General features: G+C 60.6%; 1 protein-coding gene across 2 annotated transcripts in view; it reads left to right on the top strand.

The window, feature by feature from the left end:
* The window catches only part of ITPR3 (inositol 1,4,5-trisphosphate receptor type 3), a 67,712-nt gene extending 51,112 nt beyond the window's left edge, over positions 1-16,600 (top strand). The window contains exons 34-58 of one of the 2 annotated variants that reach the window (XM_079935431.1): positions 1,264-1,384; positions 1,927-2,117; positions 2,651-2,799; positions 2,952-3,060; positions 3,190-3,280; positions 3,388-3,557; positions 4,756-4,930; positions 5,096-5,280; positions 5,530-5,730; positions 5,876-5,986; positions 6,474-6,569; positions 6,674-6,775; positions 6,865-6,951; positions 7,516-7,626; positions 7,718-7,910; positions 8,153-8,278; positions 8,669-8,841; positions 9,523-9,687; positions 10,358-10,550; positions 11,014-11,118; positions 11,206-11,333; positions 12,109-12,274; positions 12,890-13,050; positions 14,175-14,336; positions 14,921-16,600. In XM_079935431.1, the coding sequence (XP_079791557.1) occupies positions 1,264-1,384; positions 1,927-2,117; positions 2,651-2,799; positions 2,952-3,060; positions 3,190-3,280; positions 3,388-3,557; positions 4,756-4,930; positions 5,096-5,280; positions 5,530-5,730; positions 5,876-5,986; positions 6,474-6,569; positions 6,674-6,775; positions 6,865-6,951; positions 7,516-7,626; positions 7,718-7,910; positions 8,153-8,278; positions 8,669-8,841; positions 9,523-9,687; positions 10,358-10,550; positions 11,014-11,118; positions 11,206-11,333; positions 12,109-12,274; positions 12,890-13,050; positions 14,175-14,336; positions 14,921-14,989 (3,540 nt within the window). In that variant the 3' untranslated portion in view covers positions 14,990-16,600. Of the gene's footprint in view, positions 1-1,263; positions 1,385-1,926; positions 2,118-2,650; positions 2,800-2,951; positions 3,061-3,168; positions 3,281-3,387; positions 3,558-4,755; positions 4,931-5,095; positions 5,281-5,529; positions 5,731-5,875; positions 5,987-6,473; positions 6,570-6,673; positions 6,776-6,864; positions 6,952-7,515; positions 7,627-7,717; positions 7,911-8,152; positions 8,279-8,668; positions 8,842-9,522; positions 9,688-10,357; positions 10,551-11,013; positions 11,119-11,205; positions 11,334-12,108; positions 12,275-12,889; positions 13,051-14,174; positions 14,337-14,920 lie in introns of both variants that reach the window. The other variant, XM_079935430.1, reaches the window with a different exon arrangement.
* Positions 16,601-16,731: the final 131 nt, after the last annotated feature.

The raw sequence follows: 16,731 nt of genomic DNA, 5'->3' as shown, positions 1-16,731 counted from the left end.
AGACTTGAGCCAGGTCACAGCCCAGAGCCCCTTGAAAGGAAGAGACCCAGGTTCCCTTGAGGAAGGACCCTGCTACACCACCTAATTCATAAAGAAACACTGGAAGGACACACAAGAAACCAGTCAAAGGGCTGCCTATAGGTAGAGGGACTGAGGGTGGAGTGGGGATAGTGCTTCTGAGCGAAAAAACACTGGGTCCCGCCCTCCCAGCCAGGATGGGCTTGTTTTGAAACATATGTGTTTGGGCCCTGGGACCCCTTTGGGACTCTGGTGATGTGTATCAGCTTTCCCCACCTCTCATTAGCCACAGGGTAGAGCATGGGAGAATGGGGGTGACGGGGTCAAGACTTCTTTTTTTTTTAAGATTTTATTATTTATTTATTTATTTATTTATTGGCTGTGTTGGGTCTTAGTTGCGGCCCTTGGGATCTTCTTTGAGGCGTGTAGGATTTTTCGTGGTGGCGCGCGGGCTTCTCTCTAGTTGTGGAGTGCAGGTTTTCCCTTCTCTAGTTGTGGCGCGCAGGTTCCAGAGCACGTGGGCCCTGTAGTTTGTGGCACGCAGTCTTTCTAGTTGAGGTACATGAGCTCAGTAGTTGTGGCGCGAGGGCTTAGTTGCCCTGAAGCACATGGGATCTTAGTTCCCTGACCAGGGATCGAACCTGCGTCCCCTGCCTTGTAAGGCAGATTCTTTCCACTGGACCACCAGGGAAGTCCCAAGACTTCTTTATTATTAATTATTTTTTTTGCGGTACGTGGGCCTCTCACTGTTGTGGCCTCTCCCGTTGCGGAGCACAGGCTCCGGACGGCATGTGGGATCTTCCCGGACCGGGGCACGAACCCATGTCCCCTGCATCGGCAGGCGGACTCTCAACCACTGCGCCACCAGGGAGGTCCCCAAGACTTCTTGAAGTATTCTTTCTTATAACCTTTTGGTTTTTGAACCATGTAAATATATCCCCTTTCCACAATATTAATTTATCTGAAATTTTTTTAAAGGAAGAAAAGGGTCAGCAATAGGGTTATAAGCCCCAGGCCTGGACCTTGGGGAGTTCTCACAGGGCTGCCACGTATAGTTGCGCAGGTTGTGCACTGCTGAGAGGAAAGGAGGTGCCTTTTTCCAACTGGCACAAAAGCCCATGGTAGCTATTGGAGGCCTTATCCCTCCGCCCACGCCCAGACTCAGTAGGCTCTGGTCACCAGCCTGGGGCCGCCCAGGGTGGAGTGTGGGCCGGGCTGCGGCAGCAGGCACGTTGCCTCTTGCAGACACACCAGACGATCGTGGTGCAGCTGCTGCAGTCCACCACACGGCTGCTTGAGTGTCCGTGGCTGCAGCAGCAGCACAAGGGTTCCGTGGAGGCCTGCATCCGGACCCTCGCCATGGTGGGTGAGTGTGCTGGGGCACTGGCCAGCCCCTCCCCTCCCCTTCTCTCTCCTCCCTTCCCCTTCTCTCTCCTCCCTCGGGATGCCCGCCCTCAAAGTAAACACCTTATCCAGAAGCTCGCCCATCAGCTGCTCCTAGGTGGTGCTCAGTAAGTCCTTCTTGGTGTCTAACTGGCGTCTTGGCAATTGAGAAAGGCTGTTTTCTCCTCTGAGGCAGTTCCCTGGAGGAGAGTGCTGGGTGACATCCCCCGAGCAGAGTTTCTTGGGCTTACAGATGGTCTCAGGCAGGAGGGAGAGTTAGGGAAGGGGAGGGGGGAGGCGGGAGAGTGGAGGGGTGAGGGGTCAGAGTGGAGCCAGGCTGGAAACGAAGAGGCAAAAATTCCCTCTTTTTACCCTAAAAAGGGAAGAGGGCACCTCAGTTCAAGTGGGGGCCAGGGTGGGGGCCCCTGCACCCCAGGCCCCGTCCCCCAGTGCCACAGACCCTGAGCCTGGCCCCTCTGGCTGAGCCCTCACCCCCCACCAGCGCCCCGTCCCCTCTCCCCTCAGCCAAGGGCCGGGCTATCTCGCTGCCCATGGACCTGGATGCCCACATCAGCTCGCTGCTCAGCAGTGGCGCCAGCTGTGCAGTTGCCGCCCAGCGGAACGTCTCCAACTACAAGACGGCCCCGCGGGCCTTCCCCCGCGTCACACCCACCCCCAACCAGTGGGACTACAAGAACATCATCGAGAAGCTGCAGGTGGGCGTGGGGCTGGGGAGTGTCCCTCCCTGTGCTGCCCACGCTCCCTGGGAAGGGGCTGGCCAGCTCGCCCACTCCTGGGGGCTGCTAGGGGCAGGGGACGAGGGGCACCATTCCAGGGCTGGCGCTCGTGGAGGGCCGGCACACCCTTCGCTCCCAACGGCACCTTTGCGTTTAGAGGGCACACTCTGTCCACTGCCTCACTGGCCTCTAGAGGGGGTGTGGTGAGTTACTATCCCCATGTGGCAGAAAATCGAGGCCCAGAGGGGGCAAAGGGTTTGCCCAAGGTCACACAGAGCTAGAGAAGGGGATGGGAGGAAAGCCAGGGTATGCCCAGGGGCTCTGAGCAGACAGACATCATGCTCTGTCCTGGGTGGCTCCGTGGGCCCAGGGCCCCTCAGACAGGCACAGGCCAGTCCGTGGGGCGCTTTGGCGTTGGGGGAACGGCAGTCACGCCCTGGTCATCCCTTGGGCCTGGGTGGCCTGCATCTCGCCCAGCGGTGACCCTGCCCTCCCCACGCCACCCACTCCAGGACATCATCACGGCCCTGGAGGAGCGGCTGAAGCCCCTAGTGCAGGCCGAGCTGTCCGTGCTGGTGGACGTCCTGCACTGGCCCGAGTTGCTCTTCCTGGAGGGCAGTGAGGCCCACCAGCGCTGTGAGAGTGGAGGCTTCCTGTCCAAGTGAGTGGGATGCGGGGCCGGGGCATGGGGGTGGCAGGGGCACAGCGGCCCAGGACGCGGAAAGCCCATGGGGTCAGAGGGCCGTGGTCAGGAACAGCAGCTGGAGGGGGGATGGGTCCGCCCCAAGTGTGCCCTCCTTCCCCGCCGGCCAGGCTGATCCAGCACACCAAGGACCTCATGGAGTCGGAGGAGAAGCTGTGTGTCAAGGTGCTGAGGACGCTGCAGCAAATGCTGCTTAAGAAGACCAAGTATGGGGACCGGGTGAGTGCCCAGGTCGGCTGGATGCCGGGCGGGCTTGGCCACGAGGTCCAGGGCCTCAGGACCAGGGCCGCTGGGCTGGGGGGTAGAGGGTGAAATGGGCCACCGTAGGCCTTGCTCCCTTCCCTGCAGGGCAACCAGCTGCGCAAAATGCTGCTGCAAAACTACCTCCAGAACCGGAAGTCCAGCTCGCGGGGGGACCTTCCAGACCCCATGGGCACCGGTCAGTCCCGCGTCTCCCCTGCTATGCCCCCGGGAGGCCCATTCGCTCTGGGCCCTTCCTTCCCCTCCCTCCACCTGCTCCCCCTTAAGCGAGTTTGCCCATTCCAGGCCTGGACCAAGACTGGTCAGCGATCGCAGCCACCCAGTGCCGGCTGGACAAGGAGGGGGCCACCAAGCTGGTGTGTGACCTCATCACCAGCACCAAGAATGAGAAGATCTTCCAGGAGAGCATTGGCCTGGCCATCCGCCTGCTGGACGGTGGCAACACCGAGATCCAGGTGTGGAGGGGGGCCGGGCTGCGGGGGGCTCACCTCCTCGGGTGATGCCCCCTGCTCAGGAGGGGACAGTGTGCCAGTCCCCAGGCCATGGGGGTGGGGCTGCAGGGCTGGGTGCTGGCGGCCAGTGCGAGTCCGGCTACTCATGGGAGGCTCTGCCTCCCATATCTGCCCCCGTGTCACGTGGCCCTTTTCTGTCCCACACCCCCGCCCTGCTCCAGCCGGGCCTGGACCTGTCGCCCACCATCCCGCCCCCTATTAGTCCACCATTCTTGCCTCTCAGCCTCTGCTCAGGTCTCCTTCCCTCCTCTTCCACATCCTCAGCCTTTGGTGTCCAAGTAAAGGCCGACTATCTCCAAAAGCCCTCTCCGATTATTTTATCTCCATTCATTTATTTACTCACTCATTCATCCTTCCCATAAGTCTGCATTTAGTAAGTGCCTTCTGTGTGTCTGGCAGTGTTCTAGGCGCTAAGGATTCAGCAGTGAAGGAAAGAGACGAAACCCATGTTCTCTTGGTACTCGTATCCTAGTGGGGACAGCAGTCCCTAACTGCAATCTCTGTGTAATACGGAGAGCATGCTGGATGGTGGTGATTCAGGCAGGGGGCTTCAGGAGTTCTGGGCCAGGGGTATCTCAGAAAGAGTGATGGGGAAGACCCCTGAGAGGGGACCGTTTGAATGAGGACCCGGAAGTGAGCACGTGAAGTGGGGCAGGGCGCACGGGGCAGAGCCGGCAGCAGAAGGCCGTGAAGGGGAAGTGGCTGATGTGGCTGGAGGGGGTGGAGGAGGGGTGAATGGGAGGAGCTCGGGTCAGGGAGGTGGCAGGCCATCACGTGGCCTCGTGGGCACTGTGGGCCCAGGCCTGCCCCTGGGGAAGATTCAGGGTTTTGAGCAGAGGAGGGATGTGACTTAGACTTCAGAGAGACCCCTCTAGCTGCTGTGTGGGGAACTGACGGAAGGTCAAGGGCAGATGCAGGTGGGTAGGAAGCTAGTGCAGGCCTCCAGCATCACTGGCCCTTCCTCCTCCCCCTCTGCTGGTCCTGGCTGCCCCCCACCCCAGCCTTAGGCGCAGGGCACAGGGGCGTCTCTGTCTCTGCCGCCTTGTCCCTGCAGCACGGGATGGAGCCCCCGGGTCTCGCTGAGGGCTGCTTAGAGCCAGGCCTGGTGCTGAGGCTGCCCCGTCTCACTGTCCACCCGCAGAAATCCTTCTACAACCTGATGACGAGCGACAAGAAGTCAGAGCGCTTCTTCAAAGTGCTGCACGACCGCATGAAGCGGGCCCAGCAGGAGACCAAGTCCACGGTGGCCGTCAACATGAGCGACCTGGGCAGCCAGCCGCGCGAGGACCGGGAGCCAGCAGACCCCACCGCCAAAGGTCAGGCTCAGAGGGTGCAGGGTGAGTGGGGTCACGGGCCCCAGGGATGAGGACGTGGGCACAAGGCAAGGTGGGCAGGCTGGGGACTGAGGGTGGGAACAGAGGGTGAGGGTGAGGGTCTGGCGGCTCCCCGCAGCCCCAGCCTAACCAGGCCTCACCCTGCAGGCCGCGTGGCCTCCTTCTGGATGCCCAGCTCCTCATCCCGCTATTCGCTGGGCCCCAGCCTGCGTCAGGGGCATGAGGTGGGCGAGCGCGTGCAGAGCAACGAGATGGGCACGTCCGTGCTCATCATGCAGCCCATCCTGCGCTTTCTGCAGCTGCTGTGTGAGAACCACAACCGGGACCTGCAGGTGAGGCCCTGCCCCATCTGACCCCGCCTCCCTGTTCCCGGCCCTGCCTCCCGACACCTGCCCCGCCTCCCTGGGCCTGCCCCACCTCCTGACCCCGCCCATACTCTGTGCCCCGCATCCGGCCTGGACATCACTGCTCTGAGGCTGGCAAGGCCCCCACCCCTGCAGCCTGCAGCATCACGGTCCCCAGGCGGGCCCCTCCCTCCCTGCTGCAGCGATGCCACGCCCCCCCCCCCCTGTGCTCTTCAGAACTTCCTGCGCTGCCAGAACAACAAGACCAACTACAACCTGGTGTGCGAGACTCTGCAGTTCTTGGACATCATGTGCGGCAGCACCACCGGCGGTCTGGGGCTGCTGGGGCTCTACATCAACGAGGACAACGTGGGCCTCGTCATCCAGACCCTGGAGACCCTCACCGAGTATTGCCAGGGCCCCTGCCACGAGAACCAGGTGAGCCGTCGGAGTGGCGCCTGGCAGCGTGGACATGGGGGAGGATGGAGCAGGCCGGGCAGGGGACAGACCGAGGCCCCTGGAGCTGCCACGATTCTGAGGGGGCCCAGGCCCCGTGTCACCCGCCACCCCTGCCTCCTGCCAGACCTGCATCGTGACGCACGAGTCCAATGGCATAGACATCATCACCGCGCTGATTCTCAATGACATCAGTCCCCTGTGCAAGTACCGTATGGACCTGGTGCTGCAACTCAAGGTGGGGCCCTTGGCAGCCCATGTGAGCATGCGTGGGTGTGCATGTGATGCGTGTGTTGAGTGTACATGCTGGTGTGTGTGATGTTAGCATTGTGTGTGTGTGTGTGTGTGTGTGCGCACGCAGTGTGGGCATCACGTGTGTAAGCATGGGTGACGTGCAGTTGTGTGATGTGTGCATGTTTGTACACACAAGTGCATGTGTGAGCAAACGTGTTGGATGTACACTTGCTCTAGAAGCAGACATGTTCTGGGTTTATCCGAGGGCCTCCTGTGTCCGTGTCTGCTGTCTGGGGGGTGCACAGGGTGGGGGAAGGTGGCCTGTGGGTGGACTAGATACGCAGCATCCTTGTCACAGCAAGCCCTGGGGATAAGTGGGGAACAAGAAGGCCATGGGACTTACGGGCCAAGAGAGGCTGTTACGGAGTAGTCAGTGGAGGGGGTGGCGGGGGCCCTCAGACTGTGGCCTGTCCCTCCCTCCTCTCCCCCAGGACAACGCCTCCAAGCTGCTCCTGGCTCTGATGGAGAGCCGGCACGACAGTGAAAACGCCGAGCGCATCCTCATCAGCCTGCGGCCCCAGGAGCTGGTGAGGCTGGGCTGGCGGTCAGGTGGGGAGGCGGACCAGGGGATCAGAGCCCAGCCCGCCCTACGCCCCAGGAAGAGGGCATTCAGCAGCCCCTGCCCCGGCAGGTGGACGTCATCAAGAAGGCCTACCTGCAGGAGGAGGAGCGTGAGAACTCGGACGTGAGCCCTCGTGAAGTGGGCCACAACATCTACATCCTGGCGCTGCAGGTACCGGCCCCACCCCACGGCCCCGCCCTAGCGGCCACGCTCCCACCGGCAACCACGACCCAGTGACTCTGCGCTGCCATCTCACTCAGCTCTCCAGGCACAACAAGCAGCTACAGCACCTGCTGAAGCCCGTGAAGCGCATCCAAGAGGAGGAGGCCGAGGGCATCTCTTCCATGGTGGGGGCCCAGAGGATAGGGCTGGGTGTGGGGCGGGGCTTAGATCTAGGGGCGGGGCTGGGTGGGAGATTGGATGGGATAGTATTGGGGGTGCGGCTAGGAGTTGGAGGGCGTGGCTATGACTCGGGGGCGGGGCTGAGGGCAGAGCTGAGACCTCAGATCCTGGCTGGAGTCTGGGATGAGGCTGGGGGCAGGGCCAGGAACTTAGGGCAGACCTGTGGCCCAAGGCCTTGGCTTGAACCTGAGTAAAGAGCCAGCTCAGAATTGGGGGGCGGGGCTGAGGACCGGTGGGAGCCGGCCTGGTGGCCAGGGATGTCACTGGGACAGAGGAGTGGGAGCAAGGCTGCGGTGTGGGTCTGGGGCATCTGGCAGCCTGGAGCAGGACCTAGCGGTGCACCTGGGCAGGACTGTGGAGGGTGCTGACTGTCCTATAGGATTGTCTCCCACTTTGGGGCTGGATCTGGTCTAGCTGGGGGTCACTCAGTGGGGTGTAGTTCAGAGCTGGGCCCCGGCATGGAGGTGGGGGTGGGCCTGACCTCGGCATCCCCTCCCCCCCGCCCCCAGCTCAGCCTCAACAACAAGCAGCTGTCACAGATGCTCAAGTCCTCAGCACCGGCACAGGAGGAAGAGGAGGACCCCCTGGCCTACTATGAGAACCACACGTCTCAGATAGAGGTGGGACCTGAGAACAGCTGGGGGCCGTGAGTGAGGGCTGGGCCCTTGGGGGCCACAGCTCAGATGTGACCAGGTGCCCGTGTGCGTCCAGATCGTGCGGCAGGACCGCAGCATGGAGCAGATCGTGTTCCCGGTGCCTGGCATCTGCCAGTTCCTGACGGAGGAGACCAAGCACCGGCTCTTCACCACCACCGAGCAGGATGAGCAGGGTAGCAAAGTGAGCGACTTCTTCGACCAGTCCTCCTTCCTGCACAACGAGATGGAGTGGCAGCGCAAGCTCCGCAGTGAGGACCCTGCGGGCCGGCAGGAGGGCGGGGGTGGGGCGCTGGAGCCGCTCACTGATGCCCCTGTTGCCTCCCTCGCCTACTGGTGGTGGTCCCACCCCTGCCCCAAGGAGGGCTCCGATCACGTTTTCCTCCTGAAGTGGGGCCTGGAGCTTGTTCAGGCTCTGTGGCCTGGTATGGGGTGGGCAGATGGTGTTAATCAGGGGCCCCCCTTACCCTGGCCCCACCACCTCCTCCCCCAGGCATGCCACTCATCTACTGGTTCTCCCGCCGCATGACCCTGTGGGGCAGCATCTCCTTCAACCTGGCGGTTTTTATCAACATCATCATCGCCTTCTTCTACCCCTACATGGAGGGTGCATCCACAGGTGAGGACACAGGGCTGGCAGGTGGCGGCCCTGAGCCTTCCATGCTCCCTCCTCTGATGTGAGCCGGCCAGGCTCTGAGGGGACTGGATGCAGAGTGGGGAGAAGCAGCCCCTTCACTGGCCTCTGGGTTCTGCACCTCATCGCGGGGATGGATAGGGTCCTTGACCTCTGGAGACAGCACACACACATACAAGGCAGAGACCAGTTACGGTAGCAGCAGATGGAGAGGGCCTCCTACCTTAGGCCTCCAGATGCAGGTGTGATGGGCGGGGCCCTACAGCCGGGTGAGCAGGAACTTACAGGGAAGGCTCCCAGAAAGGGGTGGCTTCTTGGGGTCTGCTGGGTAGGTGGGCTTGAGCAAGCCGCCCTGTCCCTGCTCCCTGCCCCCAGGTGTGCTGGGCTCCCCCCTCATCTCGCTGCTGTTCTGGATCCTCATCTGCTTCTCCATCGCGGCCCTGTTCACCAAGCGCTACAGCATCCGCCCCCTCATCGTGGCGCTCATTCTGCGCTCCATCTACTACCTGGGCATTGGGCCCACGCTCAACATCCTGGGTGCCCTCAACGTGAGTGCCAGAGGGCCCCCACCGCCCACCCCCAACCCCTCCTGGGCTTGTCACGCAGCTGGACCCGAAGCTGGCCTGCTGCTCTGCCCCTTCCCCCTGGTCCCTGTGTTGGGATCCCAAGCTCATTATAGACCCGAGGCTGGGACCACTCTGTCTCCTCTTTCCCCTGGACAACTCGGGGCAGCAGGCACTCAGAGCCAGCCAGCCGGGAGCCGCTTTGGAGCACCAGCTTCAGGGCTGCTGGGTTCCCAGTGTTAGTTGTGCACTGCCTGAAGGCATATTGAGGACATCAAAGATTTATGTGTTATGACAGTTTCCTGACAGGTAGAAATAAAGTGTCTCAAGCACGTGGGGGGTGCCTTTTCCTAACTTGTCTAGTCACCGTAAAGGCTAAGGACGGTCTTCTCTGACCCATTCTCGTTTATCTGCATCTCACTTTCTTCCTGGAGCTGGGGACCCAAGGGGCTTCTCCTCTATTCTAGTCCCAGAAGCCCAGATGCATTTCAGGAAGCATTTTCATTAAGGCTGTGTTTGCCAGGATGAGCAGGACCAGCTCAGATCCACTCCCCTGAAGACCCAGCCTTCGCCTCTGCTCTAGGCACCGGCTGGGCCTGGCAACAGGGGTAGAGATTCAGGGTGGGTGGTAGGGCACTGACCCCCATGCCCTGCACTTGCCCACAGCTGACCAACAAGATTGTGTTCGTGGTGAGCTTCGTGGGCAACCGTGGCACCTTCATCCGGGGCTATAAGGCCATGGTCATGGACATGGAGTTCCTGTACCACGTGGGCTACATCCTGACGAGTGTCCTGGGCCTCTTTGCCCATGAGCTCTTCTACAGCATCCTGGTGAGGCGTGGGTGGGGCTGGGCAGGGGCAGGGGCAGGCAGCTGGGGCTTCCTGCCAGTTGCTAACAGTTCCCCATCCCCAGGCCTCTTGCTGCTGGGCTGGGAGGAGTGGATTTCCAGTGTCCTCCTCCGCTGGACCCCAGCCTGGCCTTCAAGGCCCTGATATCTACTCATGGCCCCATCTTCCCTGTACAGTGGGGGTCCAAGCCTGGACTCTTGAGCCAGACCATCTGGGTTTACATCCCAGTGTGGCCCCTCCTAGCTGTGTAACTTTGGGCAGGTTTCTTAACTGCCCGTGCCTCAGTTTCCTCATCTGTAAAATGGGGATAATTAACGGCACCTGCCCTTTAGAATAACTGTGAGGGTGAAGTGAGCTAACACACAACAGTTGTGTAGAGTGTGTCCTGGCACATAGCAAGCACACCGTAAGTGTTGGCCATCCTTCTCCTGCTGTATGTGGTATGCGCTGGCCATTCCACTCTCTAGCCTTCTCCTGGACCTCTCCGTTTCCCGGGCCTTGGAACTCCAGGTTCCTCAGAGACGACGGCCCCAACAGGCCCGCCAGCCTGGTTCCGCCTGCCCAAGAGCAGATGCCGCTGGGGGAGGCGGGGGGAACCACCGGTAGGCAGGCAGCCCGTGGGTCCAGCGGCGGCCCCATCTCTGCCCTGCAGCTCTTTGACCTCATCTACCGCGAAGAGACGCTGTTCAATGTCATCAAGAGTGTGACCCGCAACGGCCGCTCCATCCTGCTGACCGCCCTGCTGGCCCTCATCCTGGTCTACCTCTTCTCCATTGTTGGCTTCCTCTTCCTCAAGGATGACTTCATTCTCGAGGTCGACCGGCTGCCCAGCAACCACTCCAGAGGTCTGGGGGCGCCTCTCCTGGGCGGGCATGTGGGGATGAGGGGCCTGCACAAGTGGCTGGAGTTGGGACCAGGGCCTGGAAGCTTATCCCACCAGGCCCCCTGCCTCAGTTTCTCCTCTTGGGTTCTGGGTGGGGGTCTAGCTCACTGCCTCCCTCTTCCCTGGACAGACTGAGGGAGTGGGAGCGCCTTGGGTTGCTCTTGTTTGAAGATCCTGTGGTTCATGTTAAACTCGGTACTTGTGGGAGCTGCCGGTGCGCCAGGGCTAGGGGTGCAGACCCCCCTCCTGGCCCTTGGAGCACAGCCCGGCGGGGGCAGGTACATGGAGACCCTTCACTGTAGCCAGGCAGTGGGGAACTGGTAGGATCAGGGCAGGCTTCCTGGAGGATGTGATGTTGGGCCCAGAACTGGGGAGATGATGAGGACAGTCCTTGCACCTCCTGATCTTGATCCTGTCCCCTCCAGCCAGCCCCCTGGGGATGCCACATGGAGCTGCCACATTTGTGGACACTTGCAGTGGGGACAACATGGACTGTGTCTCAGGGGTCGTGGTGCCCGAGGTCCTGGCAGGTGAGGGCAGTGCGTCCTGGGAGTCAGGTGCGGTGGGGGCAGAGGCAGGTGGCCTGGCCCGGGGCTGAGCACACACCCTGCTTGCAGAGGATGAGGAGCTGGACAGCACGGAGCGGGCCTGTGACACCCTGCTCATGTGCATCGTCACCGTCATGAACCACGGGCTGCGCAATGGTGGCGGTGTGGGCGACATTCTCCGCAAGCCCTCCAAAGACGTGAGTGCCCCCTGCCCCCTCCCCAGTCCACGGGGGCCCAGCCCCGCCTTCAGGTCATGGCCAGCAGAGCAGCTTGGCCTCCCTCCATCTTCGGGGTTGCGAGTCCCTGCACCTTTGCGTCCCCTTCTCCCCGCTGTCCCGCCCAGTCCCGTGCGGTTACGGTGTAGCTGAGCTATCCAGGCCCCTGTCTACCCAGGCATCCCCACCAGCTCACTGTAGACGCTCTGAGGAAAGACCTTGGCACCCGGCTTTCCCCGGCTAGGGAAGCCGTGAGTCAGGCAGCGGGCGGGTCCCCGGCCACAGCGGCTTCATCTGAGAGGCAGCCCTGGCCCGCAGCCAGGGTAGGCAGGGTGGGAAAGCCGGGCTGGCTCCATAAGGAGGCCTCAGGGTTTGGCTCGGGCAGCCCCACGTTCTCAGAATGTCAGTCTGTCCCTAGTGGCACAAGGGTGAGAAGCTTCTCCTTGGCCAGAGGGTTTCTAGAACGAGTGAGACCAGGTGTCCTGAGGGCAGGCAGAGGAGTTCAGAGCTGCTCTTCCCCTAACCAGCAGTCAGGGGTGGGCCATGCCCGCAGGCCTGGCTCCCCACGCCAGACTCCTCGAGGGCCTCATCCCGGCCGCTGAGTCCTCATCCACACTCAGGGCCTCTGATTGTGATTCTCATTCTGTGTGGTGAGGCTGGGTCCTCTCTGCCGTCTTCAGGGCCCTGGGAGCCAGATGCCCTTATTCCCTTCCGATGGGGGCTGCTGACCCCAGCCTCCCTGCCTTCCCCCCCGTAGGAGTCTCTCTTCCCGGCCCGCGTGGTCTATGACCTTCTGTTCTTCTTCATTGTCATCATCATCGTGCTGAACCTCATCTTTGGGGTGATCATCGACACCTTTGCCGACTTGCGCAGTGAGAAGCAGAAGAAGGAAGAAATTCTCAAGACCACGTGCTTCATCTGTGGTGAGGCTGGGCTCTTGCCTGAGGAGGCCGTGGCCGTCGTTGTCGGCCTCAGTCTGGCCCTTCCCAGATTCCTGTGGCCGCCGGGGAGCCCTGCCCTGGGGCCAACGGCTTGGTGGCTGTTCTCTCATCCCAGAACTGGGGAGAACAGGACCCTACCCGAACTTGGAGTCATAGAAGGGAGTGGGAAAGGGCCTCAGAAATCCTCCCTTTAAACTCTCTGGGTCTCAGATGAGGAAACGAGCCTGGTCAGTGGCCTCAAACCTCTGGTCTCAGTCCAGGGCCTTTCTCCCCACCCCCTAGGTATGAGGTGCAGGTCCCCTCACAGCCACCGCAGGCAAAGAAGCAGGTGGGCCCCTGTAGGACAGGACCCTCATCCAAGCTTTTCCGGCTCCCCGGCCCCCGGGATCCTGGCATCTGCTCCCATGGTCCCCTCTGTGCTGCGGCAGGGCGGGGGCTCCATGGCTGTGTGGCTGCTGCTCTAAATAGAAGTGACCTAAAGAGCCCAGAGTGGGCTGTCGCCTGCATTCATCAGAGCTTTCAGCCCAAGAACAACGTCCCCAGTGCATCGGGAGGCCGTGCCTGCTGTACCCTCACCCCCACCTCCTGCCTCCGCAGGTCTGGAGAGGGACAAGTTTGACAACAAGACGGTGTCATTTGAGGAGCACATCAAGTTCGAGCACAACATGTGGAACTACCTGTACTTCATTGTGCTGGTCCGTGTGAAGAATAAGACGGACTACACAGGGCCCGAGAGCTACGTGGCCCAGATGATCAAGGTGTGGGCCCGGGGAGGGGGGGTGGTCAGGACAGCTGTGGACACTTGTTAACAGGCAGCAGGGGACAAGGAACAGCTGGAGCCGACCTCGGCTACTCAGGAGCTCCTCCAGCTGCTGTGCTGCAGGGGTGCCTCCGGAAAAAAGCCCCCAGAGGACGCGCATGGCGTCCGGGGCCCGTGGGTGCCTGAGGCGAGGTGGCCCTGCTTGTGGCGGCTGCTCGGTGGCCCTTTCTGAGGGGCCTTTTCTAGCTGGGTGAGAGGGAGGGCAGCTTTCTGAAGCCTGGGTGGCCGCAGGCCAAGAGGGCGTCTGGATGAACTATAAACTGTCAAACTTAGGAGAAATCAACCGTCACTCCAATGCAGGAGCGAAGGGAGTGAAGGCAGTGAGTAATAAAGGTCTGGGCGCATTTAGGGTAAAGGATGCCATCAGTCCCATCAGATGTAGTGCATCTTAAGATTATTGCACATTAGAGAAAATGCAGCCTAAAAGGAAAGAAAGGTGTGGGGGGAAGTTCTATGCGTCTTTTGAGTCTGTATTTGGATTGGTCTTTGAGCGCAGGTGTTATCTGTTGATCTGAGAACTCAGAGCTTGCCACAAGGAACTAGAAAGCTGCTCGGTGTCCCCTCCCGCTCTGCCTCTGTCCCGGGAAACGTGGCTTTGCCTCACGTGTCAGATGCCAGCCACCCTCAGCAGAGCTCTGCTCCCTCAACGCACCATCTGTCTGACTGGCATCTTCCTGGGGTGTGGGGTGTGCTGTCGGGGCGGGAGGAAGGAAGGAAGGAAGGGAGGGAGGAGAGGCAGGGTCTGGGTGCAGAGGCCTGCCTTCCACCGCTCGCAGGGTGTTAGGAGAGTAAACAGGTGGTGTTGGTACCAGGGGGAGACTCGGGCTGTCTAACGGAGGTTGGCCTGTCTCTGCTGTGGCCTCCCCGCCCCCTCAGGGTCACTGCCAGCTCACTCTGGCCCCGGGGAGGACACAGGTCAATTCAGATTTTCCCGTGACACATCCCTGGGGAGTAATTTGGCCAAGGGTGTGGTAGCAGGCTCCCCCCACACAACTGCTTTTCTAAACAAGGCCTTCCTAGGCTGGACCCAAGCTCGCTCACCCCACTGGTGATGTTTTTCAGAACAAGAACCTGGACTGGTTCCCCCGGATGCGGGCCATGTCACTGGTGAGCAACGAGGGGGAGGGGGAGCAGAACGAGATCCGAATTCTTCAGGACAAGCTCAACTCCACCATGAAGCTGGTGTCCCACCTCACTGCCCAGCTCAACGAGCTCAAGGAGCAGGTGTGCCCCTAGCCCTGTCCTGGCAGGACACCGGCAGCCTCAGGGCCTGCCTCGTGGCGTGGGGGAGGATGTTGGGGCCTTCACGCTCCCCCTGCCCCCTTTCCTGCTGGCTCCTGTTCTTGGGTCTGGGGTGGAAAACATGTTCCAAACACACTTCTCCCCTCTGTGGAAAGCTAGACGGGGTCGTGGCCCCTATCCTTGCGCCCCAGAAAGACAGGGCTGAGTGGAACCTCGTGCCGGTGTTGGGGCCTCCCTTGCTTTAGCGAGTCCCCCTCAGGCGTTGACTGGTGACGGCAGGGTAAGACCTCTTTCCGCTTCTCAAGAAAGATCCCCTCTTGCCCAGAGCATCCTCCGCTCCATCTGGCTGTGACTAAATGAAATCGGCAGCCCCTCTTTTAGGTGGGGTGCTTTCCCAGCTGCACCAAATCAGTGGTTTGTGACGCGCTGAGGACAAGAGTTTGGGGCTGACATCCCTGCTACACCCTGGGGGCGTCTTGGCCTGCCGCCAGGGCTGAACCGCAGCTGGGAGGGAGGGTGGGTTCTGGGCAGCCTGATCCAACCTGACGGCATCTGTTTAAATCTAGATGACGGAGCAGCGGAAACGCAGGCAACGCCTGGGCTTTGTGGATGTCCAGAACTGCATGAGCCGCTGAGTGGAGCCACGGAAGGCCCGTCAGGCCACATGCGACACTGGAGAGCTGAGAGTGGGAACACCGCCCCTCAAGGCCAGGTCCCCACCCAACCCCCAGCTCCACCTCTGCCAGACCCCGCCCCGGGCCAACATAGACTCTGAACAGCTTAGAGGGGAAACTAGAGCTGACAGTGCTGCCCAGACCAAGCTCTTAAAAAAAAAAACTCAGAAACTCAGTGGGACTCGGCTTACCTTAATGCCTAAGTCCTCTTAAAGGACTATTGCTTTGTCCCTTATGACTGACGTGCCTTTGTATTCCTCCTGGTGGGTGATTAGGAGTGGCGTCTCCATTTTATTCCAAGCACTACATTTTGGTTACTGCCGCCTCTGGAGGGGCGCGGTGATGCTGTCGCTAGTGATTTTAAGGGCTTTGTTATTTAACTTATTCACGGTGCCAGGCTCAGCCCTGGCCAGGGCCGTGCAGCCCCCCTGTGCCTCAGAACTGCCGTATACAGTGCGTAGACCTCAGTGTCCAAGTCCACGCCACCCCCTCCGCACAGCCCTGGCTGGACTGGTGACCACAGGCTTGGTCCTAAGACCTGCCTCCTCCCGCACCTCCTGGGCAAGAGTCACAAGCCCAGGTGGCAGGGCTGGGGCGTGTTAACAGGGGCTGGTTTTGACTGCTTGTGTTTTCTCCTTTTGGTGTAATGTTTTACAAATCCTTTGGCCCGACAACTAATACGTTAATTACCTTAAATAAATTAATAAATCTAGTCCGTTAGAAAGGGAGGCTGGCTCCCGTGCTCCTCAGGGGCTGGGGTGGGTGGTAACGTGGCGCTGGCGGAGGACAGAATACGAGCCCTGCCTGCTGGCCTAACCTTGGGCTCTTGGGAGATGCTGAATGCCATCCTGTCTTGCAGAGATTCCGGGACAGAACTGTACTACGGGATAACTGGTTTCTATCATAATCCTATGAATTTTATTTTATGCATTTCAAAACACAGTGAGGAGTCCAGGTAAAATGAGGTTAAGAACCCACTTCCACTTCTTCCCAACAAGGGGTGCTGTCGGCCCTGCCCTACCCCTTCTCTCAGCTCTGTTCTTGACAAGAAACCTGAAGTAGGGAATGTAAACATCTACTGGTAAGAGCTAAGGTCCCGTGGAGTAATAAGGTGACCCTGTGCGTGTCCCCGGCCAGGGGAGGGGGCCTGCCATGTGGCCTCCCACAGAACCCGCCCCGAGTGCTGAAGCCGACTCAAGCCGGGGCCCTGCCTGGCCTGTTGGTAGCTCTACTCTGCCCCTTAAGCCAACTTGGAACATGGCTTTTCTGCAAGGTCAGGGGCAGAGGACTGAGCTCTGGCCTTCTGAGTCAGTGGGGAGGAGGGCCAAGCAGGCTTTTCTCATCCCTCTGTCATACACCTCCTGCTGCTTTCTGTTTGCAACAGGACGCCTTCTTCAGTACTGAATGCTATTTTTGGCTCTCTCCCAGGAGCTCCTAAAACAAAAGAGAGCCTGTGAATCTTGCCAGGAGCCAGCCAGACCTCTGTTGGCAGGTGGGGCTCCTGTGGCCGTGCAGGAAGCACCTTGCCCAGAGGGCCCGTCACCATCCCTTCTCAGGCCCAGACGGAGACCCGCACTTCCTCTCCTGGAGGACATCCTAGCCTGACTGGTGGGCGGGCGGATGCTCAACTGGCGTCCCTCCTCAGGCCAGAGCTTTCTTTACAGCAACAAGGGCTTCCTTTCTTGTGAAGGCCAGATGAGATT

The sequence above is a fragment of the Stenella coeruleoalba genome, assembly GCF_951394435.1.
Source record: "Stenella coeruleoalba genome assembly, chromosome: 10".
Taxonomy (NCBI): Eukaryota; Metazoa; Chordata; class Mammalia; order Artiodactyla; family Delphinidae; genus Stenella; species Stenella coeruleoalba.
This window is presented reverse-complemented; position numbering and strand designations above follow the sequence as displayed.